The sequence below is a fragment of the Mobula birostris genome, chromosome 20 (assembly GCF_030028105.1).
Source record: "Mobula birostris isolate sMobBir1 chromosome 20, sMobBir1.hap1, whole genome shotgun sequence".
Taxonomy (NCBI): domain Eukaryota; kingdom Metazoa; phylum Chordata; class Chondrichthyes; order Myliobatiformes; family Myliobatidae; genus Mobula; species Mobula birostris.
Genome location: NC_092389.1, coordinates 59583438 through 59602629, shown reverse-complemented (window position 1 = coordinate 59602629; position 19192 = coordinate 59583438). Strand labels below are relative to the sequence as shown.

The window sequence follows — 19192 nt, the reverse complement described above, 5'->3', positions numbered from 1 at the left end:
ACTTGTGGAGAATACTCCAAATATTCACCGCACTGTGGGTGGGGAAATTTCTCCTCATCCTCGATCCGAGGATGATCACAGGACTTCAATCGTCTTCCATGTGAAGGTCCTCCGGATCGCAGCGATGGGGCCTTTGGAGATTCAGCTGACATTTTTGTCGCACGAGGTTTTTACGAGATGGGGTTGCTATCCATATAGCCAACTCTTCTCCGCTCGTAGCCGGGCTTAGACAGTCCATGGCCACGTTTTCTTATCTGTTGCCTGTTTAATGTGTTTTTGATCCACACTAAACATAGAAATGGCCAGAATTTCCACTGAACACATCCAGCAAAACCATGTTCACCCATGAGTCTGCAGCGCGTGTAGTGGACAATCGCGGTACTGCAGGGGATCGGCAGCTCCCCGAAAGTGAAAGCGTTCTGAATCAGGAAGTGCCGGGAGTTAACATGGCTTCGAAAGCACCGGCCGAGAGTTGGACCGAGGAGGTAATTTGTCCCATCTGTCTGGATTTCTTCACCGATCCGGTTATACTGAAGTGTGGACACAACTTCTGTCGCTCTTGTATCACACGGTGTTGGGAAAGGGAGGAGAGAAACTCCTGCCCGGAATGTCGAGAGGTGTTTGCTGACCGCACCCTCAGGGCCAATCGGGCCTTAGCAAATCTGGCTGAAAAAGCTCGAAATCTAAACCTAAATCGGAAAGGGAAGGAAAGTAAACTTCAGTGCGAGGAACATGAGGAAGAACTGAAGCTGTTTTGTGAAACGGACAAGACACTGATCTGTGTGATCTGTGCAGTTGCGGAGGAACACAGAGAGCACCGCTTCATGCCGATTAAAGAAGCTGTTAAAATCTACATGGTAAAAACTAACGTTAATTTAATACTTAACGCATTTCCTTTCTCCTACATGCCATCACACGAGCCTCCGTAACCAACACATCATTCTCTGCAACTTTCGCCATCTCCAACGGGATTCTACCATCTATCCGTCCCACAGCCCATCCCACACCCGACAACTCTCCGCTCTCTGTAGGAATCGCTCCCCGGACTGTATCGCCCTTATCCATTCGCTCCTCCCCACTGATCTCCCTCCTGGCCCTGACACCTGGAAGCGGGACAAGTGCTACACCTGACTCCTAACCTCCTCACTCGTCACCATCCAGGGCCCCAAACAGCCCCAGTTCCTCCAGTTTCTTCCATGGTCGATTGTCCTCTCGTATTAGATTCCTTCTTCTCCAGTTCCTTTCCTCTTCCACCTGTCCCCTCTCAGCTTCTCACTTCATCACCTCCCCCACGTTCCCCCTCACGTTGTCTCACCCGTCGCCTGTCAGCTGGTTCTCATCCCCAACCGTTTTATTCTGGCTTCTGCGCCATTCCTGCCAGTCCAAATGAAGGGTCACATCCCGAAACGTCGACTGTTTATTTCCCCTGGTAGATGCTGCCTGACTCACTGAGTTCCTCCGGCATTTTGTGTGTGATGATCGGGTTTGATCGCCTATTTCTTTTTGATCCATTTTTTTTTTTACTTTTTCCTTCTCTCTCTCTGACTTCCAGGATCAGCTAAAATCTTCCTTACACTCTCTCACAAAAAAGAAATCAGACTTCCAGGAAAAGGAGCAGCAACAGAAAGAGAAGATTTCCGGAGTTCGGGTGAGGCTTCCTGAGCGGAATTTCTGATATTACTGTAAAGTTTTGCTCCCTTTAATGCAGAATAGCAGAGTATCGCAGCTCCAGTGACCTGGGTTCGATCCTGACCTCTGGTGCTGTCTGTGTGGAGTTTGCATGTTCTCCCTGTGACCACGACAGTTTCAGACACATTCCATGGACATACTGCATGAATGGTTAAATACAATTAACCCTGTGAAGGTGAGGGAGGGTGTATGTGAATCAGGTAGGAGTTAATGGGTCAATGGGGAGAATTGGTTTCAGAAAAATGTAAGTGAATGGGGTTGATGGGAATGTTTCAGAGTTAGCATGGACATTAATGGACCGAATGGTCTCCTTAATGTCATAAGGAAATACACATAGCAATACAGTAAATTCATCTTCACCTTTCATTCGACAGGAACAGTCACACAGCCTTCAGTCCCACGTCACATCCCAGTTTGCTGAACTGCGCCAGATTATCACTGAGAAAGAGCAGAGTTTACTCAGGGATCTCCGGGAAGAAGAGAAGAGGATTCTCAATCCAATGGAGAAAAATCTTTGTGAGATTCAGAAGCATATAAGGCTTATTCAGGAGGAAATCACTATGTTAAAGGAACAGATGGATCAGAAAGACAGTGTGATTTTTCTCAAGGTGAGGGATTTTATTTCAATTTGTTTCTGTCAAAGGGCACTAAATGAACAGTGGTATATTTGAAATAAACACAGCACAGCGGCCAATTCTAACAAACCAATTGCCGCTGCTGGTGACGTCACACAGATTGTTATGATTGTATGACGAGCCCTCCAGTCACTCCAATAACGACGTTCCAAAATGTCGAAGACAGGTATTCGACCCTTTATCTGCAAGATACGATCATGAGGCAATGAAACTTCAGTGTAATTAATCGTAAATTAATCAGCAACGAAGCGGTCAACAAACAACAAGATATCTTCCGTCCTCAGCTCAAAACTGCCCAGGACAAAGCATGGATACGTAACTTATTCCCTTCGCTATTACCAGGCCGCCACACACGTGACTAGTTGCTGTAACAATCACATACCACAGAAAACAATGCTGACAAGGCCATGAAAGACAGAAAACAGATGCGTTGCTCCTAGACACAGCATTAATAAATGGCAGTAAACTGTTACGTCCCAGGACAGAATGCAAACTTCTCTGAAATAATTTATTCTGATCATAACACAGAGCTGCTGATTGTCTACTTACTTATCACATTAAATATCCTCTAAAACTCCCATTAACACCCAGTTCCAGTCACAGGCTGTGAGTGTGTCTGGTGCGGTGGGTGTGACGGTCTCTCTGTCAATCCGTGAAAACAAAGAATGTGACCCACACATCAGACTTATCCTCCATATCCGGTTTCCATCAGGTTAGGGAAACTTTCAATGTTTCTTTATCTTTTCACATAAGTTTCACATTAGAAACGTAGAAATATAAACATTGAAAACCTACAGCACAATACAGGCCCTTCAGTCCAACATGTCCTTACTTTAGGAATTACCTAGGTTTACCCATAGCCCTCTATCTTTCTGAGCTCCATGTGCCTATCCAGGAGTCTCTTACAAGACCCCATCGTACTGGCATCCAGTACCGCTGTCGGAAGCCCATTCCACACATTCAGCACTCTCTACGTAAAAATATTACCCCTGACATCTCCTCTGTACATACTTCCAAGCACCTTAAAACTGTGTCCTCTCGTGCTAGCCATTTCAGCCCTGGGAAAAAGCCTCTGACTCTGATCAATGCCTCTCATCATCTTATACAGCTCTATCAGGTCACCTCTCATCCTCCATCGCTCCAAGGAGAAAAGGCCGAGTTCACTCAACCTATTCTCATAAGGCATGCTCCCCAATCCAGGCAACATCCTTGTAAATCTCCTCTGCACCCCTTCTATGGTTTCCACATCCTTCCAGTCGTGAGGCGACCAGAACTGAACACAGCACTCCAAGTGGGGTCTGAACAGGCTCTTACGTAGCTGTAAGATTACCTCTCGGCTCCTAAACTCAGTCCCGTGGTTGATGAAGGCCAATGCACCGAATCTCTTCTTAACCACAGTCAACTTGTGTAGCAGATTTGAGTGTCCTATGGACTTGGACCCTAAGATCCCTCTGATCCTCCACACTACCAAGAGTCTTACCATTAATACCAAAGTCTGCCATCATATTTCACCATTATCTGGTTTGAACTGCAAACTGCCACTTCTCAGCCCAGATTTGCATCCTATCGCTGTCACGCTGTAAACTCTGACAGACCTCCACATTATCCACAACACCCCCAACCTTTGTGTCATCATCAAATTTACTAACCCATCCTTTCATTTCCTCATCCAGGTCGTTTATAAAAATCACAAAGAGAAGGGGTCCCAGAACAGATCTCTGAGGTACACCACTGGTCACCGACCTCCATGCAGAGTATGACCCATCTACAACCACTCTTTGCCTTCTGTGGGAAAGCCAATTCTGGTTGCACAAATCAATGTCCCCTTGGATCCCTTGCTGAAATCCATATACACTACATCTACTGTTCTATCTTCATCAATATGTTTTGTCACATCCTCAAAAAATTCAATCGGTTTCATAAGGCACGACCTGCCTTTGACAAATCCTGCCTCTCAGGATCTTCTCCATCAAATTACCAACCACTGAAGTTGACTCACTGGTCTATAATTTTCTGGGCTATCTCTACTCCCTTTCTTGAATAAGGGAACAACATCTGCAGCCCTCCAATCCTCAAGAATCTCTCCCGTCCCCATTGATGATGCAAAGATCATCGCCAGAGGCTCAGCGATCTCCTCCCTCACCTCCCACAGTGGCCTGGGGTACATCTCATCCGGTCTCCATCATAAACAGGCCATTCGGTCCGTCATCCTCTAACAATGTCCCTGCTTGAGAATTCTCTTCCCACACCCAGAAACAGTACCCTGAACTCCATGGTCCCTCACGTGTTTATCCAGTTTTCCCATTACATTCAATCTCTGCTGTTCCGCTTCAACCACTCCTGTGGTAGCGAGTTACTCTTCACTAAATTTCATATGGGATTTATTAAAATCCACCTGGAATTTCATCTCCCACAATTCTTCCCATAAATAGAGGTACATCTACCCCCCTGCCCTGAGCACATAATTAAATCCATCACTGATCTTAAATTCTTACATCTTATCATCGTAATGTCGTACCCAGATGAAAATACACAACCTGTCCTGTCTTCCTTCTAAGTTTCATCCTCTCAGTAATGGTCTAACATTCAGAGACTTTCCCTGTAATTTAATCCGTGGTTCTGTATTGGTTGTGTTTGTGAGTTACCGTGAGAGTGGGAATTTTCAACACCTTTGAATGATTTGGATGAAATTCAGGATGTGGACAGTAAGTCCAAGTCTAATCAGATTTATGTGTGATTTATTTCAGGAGGAAGCTCGTCGGAACAGGAGGTAGGACATACTCTTCATTGAAAACCTGTATAGTTGAAACTTGCAGTTTATAACAAGCAGTTTAATATTTACAGGATTAATGACCATGTGCAGGAATTGTCAATGACAGATGAGGCCCAACCGTTTGAAAAATTCGATCACCCCTATTTGTTGAACACGGTGCTGAGAGAAACACTTGATGCCGTTAATCGAGGTAAAACTTACAAAGATCCATTTCTCCTTGTTCTGTTAAGTTCCAATTTGAAGTGAAAATTGTCTGTAATTTGGTTGGGCGGAGGGCGTGGGTTGAGAACGAGTGAAGCGACAGGACTGATAGCAAAAATGCAAAGACATCATGCAGTCAAACTGTTAGCTAGGGCGGGCAGATGCGAGGACAAAATTGCAGCCAGCAGTGTGAGTATCAGTGCATTAGGATGCAGAATAAAAAGGGTAGCAGATACAGTACACAAGGTGTTATATCTCAATGCATGGAGTGTGAGAAAGAAGGTGGATTATCTTATTGCTTGATTACAGATTGTCAGATATGATTCTGTGGCCATCACTGAATCATGGCTGAAGGATGGTTGTAGTTGGGAGCTGAATGTCCAAGGTTACACAATGTATCAGTGGTATTGGAAGGTAGACAGGGGGCTTGGTGTGGTTCTGCTGGTAAATCAGTAGAAAGAAGTGAGATAGGATAGGAAGATATTGAATCCTCGTGGGTTGAGTTTTTTATTTCAACATGCAGGTCAATTGGGAAAATCAGGTTGGTAATGGATCTCAAGAGAGTGAATTTGTTGAATGCTGTGTGATGTTTTATCGAGCAGTTTGTCCATGAGACTACTCAGGGAACAGCTCTACTGGATTGGGTGTTATGTATTGAACCAGAGGTGATTAGGTAAAAGAACCCTTAGGAGAGAATGCTCACAACATGACTGAGTCCAACCTGAAATTTGATAAGCAGAAAGTAACGTCTGACGTTGTAGTATTTCAGAGGATAAAATAAATTATAGTGGTCCGAGAAAGGAGTTGGCCAAAGTAAATTTGTCAGAAATGGTGTCAGTTTCTGGGAAAATGAGGAAGGTGAAGGATAGATGTATTCTCAAAATCAATAAATACTCAAATGGCAAAATGGCTGACAAGGGAAGACAAGCTAATGTAAATGCAAAAGAGTGGGCACACAACAAAGTAAAAATTAAAAGGAGACAGATGCAGCCAGGATGTTTCCCTGTCTGAGGAGTCAAGGGTCAGGGGTCACTGTCTGTTTGGAATTCTCAGCACCCGTCGAGGGAAGGGGTTTGGGGGTTCTTATCCATTCAGTTCACAGAGCCATCGCCGTACAGCATAGAAATGTGCCCTTCGACCCATCACCTCTGTGCTGACCTATTTACCCATCTACATTCATCGCATTGGCCAGCATTAGGTCACTCTCCTTCTGTGTCTTGCCTGTTGAAGTGTCTGTCCAAGTGTCTCTTAAACACAGAGGACTGGAAGCCTGTGACCTGCAGAGGTCGGTGCTGGGGCCGTGGTTGTTTGTCAATCATATTAATGATTTGGATGATAATGTAGGTGACATAATTAGTAGGTTTATGGGTGACACTAAAATTCATGGTACAGTGGACAGGGAAGAGAGTTAAAGCAACACTGACAACATACTGGAGGAACTCAGCAGGTCGGGCAGCATCCGTGGAAAAGATCGGTTGACGTTTCGGGCCGAAACCTTTCGTCAGGATGTAGAGGGAAGGGGCAGAGGCCCGAAAAAGAAGGTGGGGGGCGGGTGGGAAGGAGAAGGCTGGTAGGTTCCAGGTGAAAAATCAGTAACGGGAAAGATAAAGTGGAAGGGGAAGACGGTTATCTCTGTTTACAGCGGGCCCTTGATCAACTGTAGAGATGGGTACAGGGAAGATGTGTTAAAATAGATCTTGGCAGGTACGCGGATAAGAAAGGTGAATGAAATAATGGACGAATGGGACTTGCTCATTAAAGCAAGCTGGTCGGCACGAACAAGTTGGGCCGAAGAAACTCTGTGACCTCCTGATAGTCCAGTCACCCACCCCCTGCCCATCTTAATCCATCCCTATCCCGCTCTAGTTTCTGCTGTTTATCTCCGCTATGTATTTCCGTTCTTGAGGGAAGATGTCCACCTGAAATGTAGTCTGTCCATTTCTCTCCACACCTCCTGCCTGACCCGCTCGGTTCCTCCAGCATTTTGTGTCTGTTTGATCGGGAAATCTCTGCTCTCCGTCCAGCGGAAACCCTTGGGGAGACATCAGTTGTCCATCCGCTTTCGTTGGGTCAAACCTCGGGAAAGGTCCGTGTCGGCCATCCGACCGCGCCTGAGGCCGAGCGGCCTTTCCACCGGTCCCCGGGGCCGCGCTGCCCGAGTCTCCCCCCGATCCCCGGGGACTCTCTAATTCTCTGCTTCTCCCCCCAGTCTCTGTCACCCTGGATGTGGAAACGGCGAATCCGTGTCTCGAGGTGTCTGAGGATCGGAAGAGTGTGAGATGGACCCGGACCCTGAAGAATCTCCCTGACACCGGGAAGAGATTCGCATACTGGGAATGTGTGCTGGGATCGGAGGGATTCACATCGGGGAGACATTACTGGGAGGTGGAGGTGACGGGGAATCGGGCCTGGTGTCTGGGAGTCGCCGTAGAGTCTGTGGAGAGGGAGGGAGAGGTCAGACTCAGTCCGGATACCGGATTCTGGGTCATCGCGCGGGTTGATGACGTGTTACATCGGGATTGTGACGTGATCATCTCCCCTGAGTCCCGTCTCTCTGCCGGTCCCATCCCCGGGAGGGTGGGAGTTTATCTCAGTGACCAGTCCGGGACAGTTTCATTTTACAACGCGGAGACCAAGTCCGATCTCCACACCTTCACTGGGAATAAATTCACGGGGAAACTTTATCCTTTCTTCGCGACCTGGGATGGAAACCAGTGGCTGAGAATCTGCTCCGGTTCCGCTCCGGGTCTGTAAACGGGTCGGGTCCCGGGACCGGCGTCAGGGGTAAAGTCACTGTAAATATAAATGTGCGGAGAGTGAAATAAACACGAGATGAGAATTATCGATCTGTTAATTTTAACTCGTTCACCGCATCCGACAACGGAACAGAAACACCGCGGATTCAGCAGCAGCCGCGGGGCGGCGGGTCCTGAGCTCCCCCGGGTCCTAAAGTCCACCCGCACTGAGACAGGTTAAATGTGACCAGTGGGGCGGTGCTGACAGGAAAAGACAGTGAAGATTGATACAATGTGTTCATTAAGTTCATCTGACATTTCTTTGTCCCCCACCACTACTTCACCAGCATCATTTTCCAATCCAATATCAACTCTCATCTCCCTTTCACTCTTCATGTAACTGAAAATGAACTTTTAGTATACTGCTTTATGTTATTGGCTAGTTTGCTTCATATTTCATCTTTAACATTCTTATGGCTTTTTTTTTGTTGCCTTTTGCTGGATTTTAAGAGCATCCCAATAATCCAACATCCCACTCACCTTTGCTCCCTTATATGCATTTCCTTAGGTAACACGCAGTCCTTAACTTCCCTTGTCAGCCATGGATTCCCACCGCTGCCATCTGAGAAATTCTTCTGTCGGACATGTCTCTCCTGCGCCTTGTAATCTATTCCCAGATACGTCAGCCACCTCTGTTCAGCCATCGTCCCCACAGTATCCTCCTCCAATTCACCTGGGCAAGCTCCTCTCTCATGCCTCTGTAATTCCCTTTATTCCATTGCGAGACTGATACATGTGACTTAGGCTTCTCCCTATGAAAATGCAGTATGAATTCAATTATATTATGATCACTGCCTCTAACGGGTTCCTTTACTTTCAGCTCCTGGAGATGATCAGGGTTATTACACAACACCCAATCTTAGATGGTCTTTCCCCCAAGTAGGCCCAAACACAAGCTGTTTTAAAAAGCCGTCTCGTAGGCATTCAACAAACGCCCTATCGTGATCTAACAACAACCTGATTTTCCCAACCCTTTGCATATTGATGTCCCCGATATAATTGTGACGCTACCGTTATTATAGGCCTTTGCCGGTTCAATACTGCGAATTAATTTAAAGCTAGTCCCTTAACTTAATAAAGTTTTTATCTGAACACAACCAACCCTACCAAAGATTGTACTGAAGACTGCATTTGATTTTTTCAGCCATATCTGCTTCACACTGAAATAGTATGTGTTTACCAGTTTCATAATGACAAAATGTACACGACACAGAATGATGCTTTCCAATTAGATACAAGGCATAATTAAACATCGTGTGGGCATTTCTAAGTCGTGTCAATATTATTTCTTCCATTCTTATTTTTAGCCCTTCTTCCATAAACCCGACTGGTTTATGTATTCCGTGAAGGTGCCTGTCCTGTATCCTACAACTCTTGCCATAAGGCCCTAACTCTTAACACTACCAACCCCTAAGCTAAGATTTGCTAAGTGGAAAGTCTATATCCACAGTTGAACTTTTAACAGGTTGTGTTGCTAAACAGTCAGCCCCATCATTTCCCTCACCAGTGCGCTGTGCAGGGCCCATAAGGTGCAGACACATAAACCAAATTTGTTTATGAAATACTGCTTGACGAGGTCCCAACAGTCAATCTGACCTACTGCTAGAATGACCTGTTTTAAGGCTCATCAAACCCTTTTCTTGCTTTTTAAATCTTTTTATTAATTATTATTGAAAATCAACAAGAGAAAAATACATCAAAATAATCAAGATAACATATCTGAGTTGGATGATCAGCCATGATCATAATAAATGACGGTGGAGGCTCAAAGGGCCGAATGGCCTACTCCTGCACCTATTTTCTATGTTTCTATATCCATATATAGAGTAAGAGTTAAATTATCAACCAGGCTAAACAGAAAAACAATAATAATCAAAAAACAAAGTATTAAAGCTTTTTTTATGGAAAAAAGGCAAGAAGGAATAAAAAGGAACCCCTACTAACTAAAACAGAGAAAACCCCTAATAACTAAAAAAAAGGGGGAAAAAACCCATTTGGAGCACAACCCCGGAGCTTTCCGCCATACAAGCTTCCATAAAAAAGACATCAAACTACCAACTAAATTCATATAACCAAGCATCAGAAAAGGACCATCTTAATTAACTCAAGTCAAATGATAATAACGGGCAAAAGAGCCACACCTTTTCTCAAAGTCAAATTTACGATCAAAAGTTCCACTTCTAATTTTTTCCAAACTAAGACATAAAATCACCTGAAAGAACCATTGTATCAAAGTGGGAGCAGAGGCATCATTCCATCTTAATAAAATAGCCCTTCTAGCCAATAATGTGACAAATGCAATTACATACTGGTCAGATATAGAAATACCGTGAATATGTTGAGGAATTATACCAAACAAAACTGTCAATTTATTAGGCTGTAAATGGATTCTTAAGGCTTTAGAGATTATTAAAAAAATGGATTTCCAAAATTGTTTCAATACAGAACACGACCAAAACATATGTGTCAATGTAGCTATCTCAGTTTTGCATCTATCACACTGATTATTTACATTAGGAAAAATTTTAGACAATCTCTCCTTCGTCAAATAATAATGATGTACAATTTTAAATTAAGTTAGATAATGACTGGCACAAAATTCACAACCAATCCTCTGATATCAAGGTCATATTAAACTCTCGTTCCCAATCTTGCTTGATGTTAAGGAAAGGAGAATTGTCCTGTTGTAACAGTAAATTATAAATTTTCCCAATAAAGCCTTTCACTAAAGAGTTCGTTTTTAAAATAAGGTCAGAATCTTGTATATATGGAAAATTACTTAAATATTCTTGTAAAAAATGTCTGACCTGAAGATATTGCAAAAACCATCAAACCCGAAAAGGATTCTGAACAAATTACAAGTTTGTAAGCAACAATTTCCTCCACCCACTGTAATGATGACAAAGAATTCTGCTTCATATACCCATAAATGGCTGGTAAGTGATTTCTTAATCATCACCTGCAATTCAGACACACAGAAAAAAGAAAACAGCCACACTAACATTCCCAGTTAAATTATGTTTCAATCCATCTGTAAAAATGGTTACTGTATGATAGTAACTGTCATTAATAAACTCATGAACCAACAGACTCTCAGGCAGAACAGAATCCACTTGTGTAACCTAAAATTAACTACAGTCATTGAAAAAAAACACAAAATGGGGTTAAGGAGAAAGCTACAGTGGGACATATTGTATCATCCAATAGTCATAGTCATAGTCATACTTTATTGATCAGGAGGGAAATTGGTTTTCGTTACAGTTGCACCATACATAATAAATATTAATAAAACCATAAATAGTTAAATAGTAATATGTAAATTATGCCAGTAAATTATGAAGTAAGTCCAGGACCAGCCTATTGGCTCAGGGTGTCTGACCCTCCGGGGAGGAGTTGTAAAGTTTGATGGCCACAGGCAGGAATGACTTCCTATGACGCTCTGTGTTGCATCTCGGTGGAATGAGTCTCTGGCTGAATGTACTCCTGAGCCCACCCAGTACGTTATGTAGTGGATGGGAGACATTGTCCAAGATGGCATGCAACTTGGACAGCATCTTCTTTTCAGACACCACCATCAGAGAGTCCAGTTCCATCCCCACAACATCACTGGCCTTACGAATAAGTTTGTTGATTCTGTTGGTGTCTGCTACCCTCAGCCTGCTGCCCCAGCACACAACAGCAAACATGATCGCACTGGCCACCACAGACTCGTAGAACATCCTCAGCATCGTCCGGCAGATGTTAAAGGACCTCAGTCTCCTCAGGAATTAGAGACGGCTCTGACCCTTCTTGTAGACAGCCTCAGTGTTCTTTGACCAGTCCAGTTTATTGTCAATTTGTATCCCCAGGTATTTGTAATCCTCCACCATGTCCACACTGACCCCCCCGGATAGAAACAGGGGTCACCGGTATCTTAGCTCTCCTCAGGTCTACCACCAGCTCCTTCGTCTTTTTCACATTAAGCGGCAGATAATTCTGCTCACACCATGCGACGAAGTTTCCTACCGTTGCCCTGTATTCAAGATTACACCTGAGTACAGTACACCCAACAATACACCCATGTTCCCTGCGTGATATGAACCCAGCCATCTAAAACTGAAAACCAAATGTCCTCTAGCACAGGATGATAATTTCTTTGCCCTCTCAAATTAATCCAATTTGTTAACATCAGCTTCAACCTCTGTCGCTGGAGGGGCAATAGTCCCATTTCAGCCAGTAAAGCCGAAAGAAGGGACGACTTTACTGCACCACAGCAAAATCTTAAAGCCTGTGCTCGTATCACACCCAAGTATTTTAAAGTTGAACATGAAACTGATCCATAAGCCACACAGCCAGAATCAAGAACAGATTGAATTAAACAAATATAAATGGTCAACAAAGATTTTAATGTTGCACTCCAAGAACACCCACACAGATGCCTCAGGATATTTAATGCCCCTTTACAGTTCTCAATTATTTTACTGATATGGTGCTTCCATGTCAGCTTATTATCCATCCACATGCCTGGAAATCTCACCACTGACATATTTTCAGGAGTTTGACCATAGAATTTCAAATCAAGTACAGGTCTATTAATCCTGTTAGTAAAAACACATAACGTGTTTTAGTGACTGAAAACTTTAAATCTTCATCTATTTGCCCACTGTTTGACCTATTAATTGTAAATTTCATCCTATTTGCAGTAAAATTGAAATGCTACCTCTAATCAAAAAAGCTATATCATCTGTATAAAGGGATTAACCCAGAGTACCCATCTCAGAGAAAATGCCATTAATCATAATATTAAACAATGAAGGGCTAAAACACTGCTTTATGGGGTCACATTTTCCATCTCATAGAAACACAAACATAACATGCCCACCCATACCCGCACAGTCCGTCCAAATAAAAAAACTCAGATAAAGTATGCAATCTCCCCTCACTACTAATTTCCAAATTTCAATCAAAAATCCTTCCATAACATATCATACAATATTAAAATACTGCTATTACAACATCTTTATTTAGCCGTGCTTTCCTATAATCATCTTCCAAACCTAAAACTCATTCCAATGTCATTCTATCCTTCCAAAATCCACTCTATTAAAACACTATATCATCTCTCTTTCCAAAATATAACTGAAGTGTTCGATTACCATACATTCCATCAGTTTACATAAATGAGACATTAACGATATAGGTCATAACTAGCAGGATCAAACTGGGATCTGCCAGGTTTCAGAAAACAGGCAATCCTGCTGCCATATTCCGTGAGGGAGGGAGATGGCCCAATCTCTAAACACGATTCAAATATGTTAATATTTTCACAAAAGAGAATTACATACAGCTACAATTACATATATCACCCTTTCCTGGGGATGCCTGACTTGAATAAATAATAGACATTTAAAAAAAAAATTGTACAAAGAAAACTCTACGTCAATGATACTATCATTGATACAGCTGACTTCCAACACATCAGCGTATTCACTTAGAAACATATCCCTATATTGAATAACTTATTCACTTAAATTATCTTTATTATGAATCACAGCACACGACCCAGCCAGTAACACAACCTTCCCTGTTTCAGTAACAATCATTTTGCACTCATTAATCAATGCTGAAATATTAAGATCATTTTATATCCCCCTATTTTCTAAATCATACCCCAAACAATTCCAAGTTAAATGACCCTTCAAATATTATGTCAATATGACCTCCAGTAAATCACATCCTTCCTCACCACGACCTGTGCCCTTTTTTTCTTAACAGTGTCACTTGGAGACAGATGCATCATCACATTAAAAACTTACATTTCTCCCAATTTGCTTTGCCAAATACTCCACCTCCTACAAGTGGCATCCCATCCCCGATATAAATCCAAACTCAAGCTCATAAAGACAGGAAGGCTGACTGACGTTCATATTAACTAATCACCGTGTGAGTTCTCATTTGACCGACACACACTGCAGCCAATGACAGCAGCGTTCAGAGGCGGGCCTGACCTACGATAGGCTGGTGGAAATCTGCCCCATGTTCAGCCCCTGCTGCTCCTCTCCATCGCCATGGCGGAGTTCAGCGAGTCGATGTGGTCGGTGGTTGCCGGTCTCGGCACCCACAGGGATGGGTGTGGTTCTCCTCCGACGCCTCGGTGAGTCCATTCCGGTGATGTCTGTGGTGACTGAGAAACAAAATGCAGGGAGTTAGCGGGGAGGAAGACCTATGACTACAACTCCCAGAAGGCCCTGCTGATGACACAGAGGTCGGGGGTGTTGTGGGTAGTCTGGAGGGTTGTCAGAGATCACAGCGGGAAATAGATAGGATGCAGAACTGGGCTGAGAAGTGGCAGATGGAGGTCAATCCAGATACGTGTGAAGTGGTTCATTTCGACAGGTCAATTTTGAACACAGATTATAATATTAATGGTAAGACACTTAGGCAGCGTGCAGGGTCAGAGAGATCTTGGGATCCGTGTCCATACGACACTCAAAGCTGCTGTACAGGTTGGCAGTGTTGTTAAGAAGGCGTCTGGTGTGATGGATTCATCAACCGTGGGATTGAGTTCAAGAGCTGTGAGGGAATGTTGAAGCTATATTTGGAAACATTTTGTCCCCACTTGCAATACTATGTTCAGTTCTGGTCACCTCACTACAAAAAGAATGTGGATATGAAAGAGGGAGTGAAATGACTAACAGGAGGGGACATAGTTTTAAGGCGCTTGGAAATCGGTACAAGGGGGATGTCAGGGGTAAGTTTTTCACACAGAGAGTGGATGGTGTGTGGAATGCACTGCCAGTGACAGTGGTAGACCCAGATACAATAGGATATTGTAAGAGACCCTTAGATAGGTACATGGAGCTTAGAAAAATAGACGGCCATACGATAGGGAAATCCTAGGCAGTTTCTAGAGTAGGTTACATGATGGACACAACATTGTGGGCTGAAGGGCCTGTAATGTGCTGTAGATTTCTATGTTCTGTGTCAAAGGCAGGCAGAGGGATTAGTTTAAATGGACACCAGGACAGCATGGAAAGATTGGGCCGAAGGGCCTGTGTCAGTGCTGTAAGGGAGGGGCTCTGTCCCAAACATCGACTCTATTCCTCTCAATAGATGCTGCCTGACTTGCCAAAGTTCTTGAAAAGTTGCATTCAGTTCTTCTGTACGAAGGATGTTTTGTGCTGGAAGACTGCAGAGGAGATTCATCATGATTGAGGGGGTTTGTGTCCATAAGACCATAAATCATAAGAGCAGAATTAGGCCATTCAGCCCATCGAGTCTGCTGACTTTCTGTCATGGCTGATCCCGGATCACACTCAATTCCATACACCTGACCTCTCGCCATATCCTTTGATGCCCTGACCGATCAGGAAACAATCAACTTCTGCCTTAAATATACCCACAGACTTGGCCTCTACCGCAGTCTGTGCAGAGCATTCCACAGATCCAATACTCCCTGGCTGATAAAAAAAAAATCCTCCTTACTTCTGTTTGAAAAAGTGGCCCCTCAACTTTGTGGATGTGCCCTCTAGATCTTGATAGCCCCACTATTGGAAATATCCTCTCGGCATCCACCTTATCTGGTTCTTTCAGCATTCAGCAGGTTTCTATGAGATTCCCTCTGCATTCTTCAGAATTCCAGGGTGTACATGCTCAAAGTTGACAAATGCTCCTCATATGTTAACTCCTTCATTCCCAAAATCATCCTTCTGAACCTCCTTTGTACTCTCTCTGATGACAACTCATCCTGTCCGAGATATGGGGCCCAACACTGTTGACAATACTCCGAGTGTGACCTGACTAGTGTCTCATAAAGGCTCAGCATTATCCCCTTGCGGTTATACTCATGGGGCGGGATTGGACAGTATCGATCTACTGAGGGAGCTTGGAATCCGAGCTCACTACTCCAGATACTGGTTCCAGTGTCAGGCAGTTATGTTGCATCTGGAGAATTGCATTCTAATGTAGCAATAATGCAGAGGTTTTGGATGATGAGTGGAAGAGGCTAAACAGGATGCTGCTCGGATAAAGTGAGACTGGATAATCTCGGGTAATCTCCGGCAGAGGCTGAGGGAGGTCTGACAGACGTTTGCAGGATCGTGGGAGGCACAGACGGAGTGGATATGTTCCTTGTGTAGGCAGAGAGATTGGTTTGATAACGCATGAAATGTCCGGTTCAGTTGGTTCAGAACAACACAAGGAGCAGAAGGGCCTGTTATGGACAAGTACAGCAAGCAGAGCAGGTAAACTGGATAAAGTGTTCCCAGTCAGAGCATAGACTGTGACGTCAGTGGATATGCCGGCATCACAGTTCTCCCACCAAAGATACTTCACTGCCGGATAAAATGAAGTTTGTGATGTTTATAACCGATGTGGTGAATTGTACTGCTCAGGCATCCCATCCTGCTCAGTAAATTAAAATTATTGTGAAAGCTGCAGAACGGTATCTTGGTGTAACTGATGTTTTGTGGGAAGCTTTAAATGAAGTTTTGTTAGGTGGGGTATCTGTATCCCAGTCTACCTGTGAACATGCATAATAGGATTAAAATATTGCAATGAAATGCGAGAACTCTGATTTATAGTAGTCAAGACTTTAAGAAGTTTACTTCTGATTTGTCAGATTTTTCTGATGTTATATCTTTTCAGGAAACCTGCACATTTTAAGTTTTTTTTACTCCTGTGTAGGATTATATTGTCGTTTGGCTTGACATGTTAGTTGGCAGAGGAGTGGTGTTGCCAGTTTTATAAGGAAAAGGGCAGGGTATAGAGTTGTGAATGGGAACAAAATGTATGAGGAACTTGTAGAAGAAATTCTTGATTCAACAGGTTTCCTTTTTTTGAAAATACTAACATTTTGAATCGTATTTTGAGGTTTGGCCATCTAATTTCCTCATGGAAAATGGTTGTAGTAGTGCCCATTCTAATACCTGGAGCTCCCTGTCTGATCCTCCTTGTTATAGGCCAATATCAATAACGTCTTCTTTATGTAAACGTGTGGAATGTATGGTAATTGAGTGTTTAAAAACATAGAAACTTAGAAAACCTACTGCACAATACAGGCCCTTCGGCCCACAAAGTTGTGCCGAACAAGTCCCTACCTTAGAAATTACTAGACTTCCCCATAGCCCTCTATTTTTCTAAACTCCATGTACCTATCCAAAAGTCTCTTAAAAGACCCTATCGTATCCGCATCCACCACCGTTGCCGGCAGCCCATTCCACGCACTCACCACTCTCCGAGTAAAAAAACTTACCCCCGACATCTCCTCTGTACCTACTCCCCAGCACATTAAACCTGTGCCCTCCTGTGGCAGCAATTTCAGCCCTGGGAGAAAGCCTCTGACTAGCCACACGATCAATGCCTCTCATCATCTTATACTCATCTATCAGGTCGCTTCTCATCCTCCGTCGCTCCAAGGAGAAAAAGCCGAGTTCACTTAACCTGTTTTCATAAGGCATGCTCCCCAATGCAGGCAACATCATTGTAAATCTACTCCGCAACCTTTCTATGGTTTCCACATCCTTTCTGTAGTCAGGCGACCAGAACTGAGCACTGTACTCCAAGTGGGGTCTGACCAGTGTCCAATGTAGCTGCAACATTACCTCTCGGCTCCTAAATTCTGTTGATAAAGGAGAATACACCGTATACCTTCTTAACAACAGAGTCAACCTGCGCAGCTGCCTTGTGTGTCCTATGGACTCGGACCCCAAGATCCCAGTGATCCTCCACACTGCCAAGAGTCTGACTATGAATACTATATTCTGCCATCATATTTGACCTACCACAATGAACCACCTCACACTTATCTAGGTTCAAATCCATCTTCCACTTCTCAGCCCAGTTTTACATCCTATCAATGTCCCGCTGTAACCTCTGATAGTCTTGTAAAGGTATGGGTGGGAAAGTACGACATTGAACTCATTTTTATGTTTGGAAGATGATATTAGGAAAGGACAGTTAAATATAGATGATGTAACAGCTGTATTTTTACTATTCAAAAGGCAGGTGGTATTTATGGAAGGAAAGACTTTTTATGAAATTGTGGAAATGAGGATGGGGGCGATTATCTAACTTTTTCTGAGTTTTTTTTAATTGTATGTCTTGTGTCAGGTACGGGTGTGCAAGTTATATTCAGGTTGTTATGAGATAGAAATTGGGATCCCACAAGGCGGTATTTATTATTTCATATTTTAATTAATAGTATCTTTTATGAGATAGGTTTAGAGTGCGTAAATCACTATATGCAGATGATGGAGGTTTATGGATTCAAGGTAACAATTTCAATTTTACTGTATATAGGATGCATTAGCAATTAATAAGGTCGAAAAGTCGGCAAATAGATGGGATTTAACTTTTTGGTAGCTACAAGACAATTTATGTGTTTTACAAACAGGATTAATGGACGTCCACTTGATTTGAAATGATATGGTCAAACTCCTTAAAAGGCGTTTGTGGTAAGATATCCAGGTATGTGGATGGATACTAACCTGACATGGAAGCACCGGATCAGAAAATAATTGAGAAATATAAAGAAACATTAAATACTCTCAGTTATCTCTGTGGGTATTCTGGAGCGTTACATGAAAATAGTTTTTGACCAATTTCTTTCTTTCTTTCTTTTTAAATCTTTTTTTATTGAATTCGTATTGAAAAGGTAAAACATATAGCAACCAATACATTGTTAAGATATAAATATACAAGTGATATTAACACAAAAAAACAATGCAAACAACGTAAGTTAGTTATACAATAACAAAGTAATATCGTTGTATACTGATTTTCCATATATATCAATAGAACAAGAAAAAAAAAACTGAAAAAAAGCCAAAAAAAAACCTACCGTGCAACTAACCTACAAAGCAAAGCAATGGGCTAACTAGGTAAATAGTAGACTTGAACAAATTAAACAATCACGTCCTCAAACCCGGCCTCCGCTAATAACAGATAAATCCACGAAGGGAATGTATGTATGATCAGAGAAAAAAAAATTACATTAAATGAAAATATTAAATAAAACATCTCCAGGTCTGTTCAAATTTAACTGAAGTATCATAAAGTTTACTTCTGATTTTTTTCCAAATTTAGACACAGTATCGTTTGAGAGAACTGAAAAAATGTAG

At 42.9% G+C, this 19192-nt stretch overlaps 1 protein-coding gene across 1 annotated transcript; it reads left to right on the top strand.

Moving 5' to 3' along the window:
- The first annotated feature begins 300 nt into the window (after positions 1 to 300).
- On the top strand, positions 301 to 8561 carry LOC140185282 (zinc-binding protein A33-like). The gene is made up of 6 exons (XM_072238669.1): positions 301 to 857; positions 1553 to 1648; positions 2064 to 2297; positions 5072 to 5094; positions 5169 to 5287; positions 7508 to 8561. The coding sequence occupies exons 1-6, from the start codon at positions 336 to 338 to the stop codon at positions 8050 to 8052; spliced, it is 1539 nt and encodes a 512-aa protein (XP_072094770.1). The 5' UTR covers positions 301 to 335; the 3' UTR covers positions 8053 to 8561.
- The last annotated feature ends 10631 nt before the right edge of the window (positions 8562 to 19192 follow it).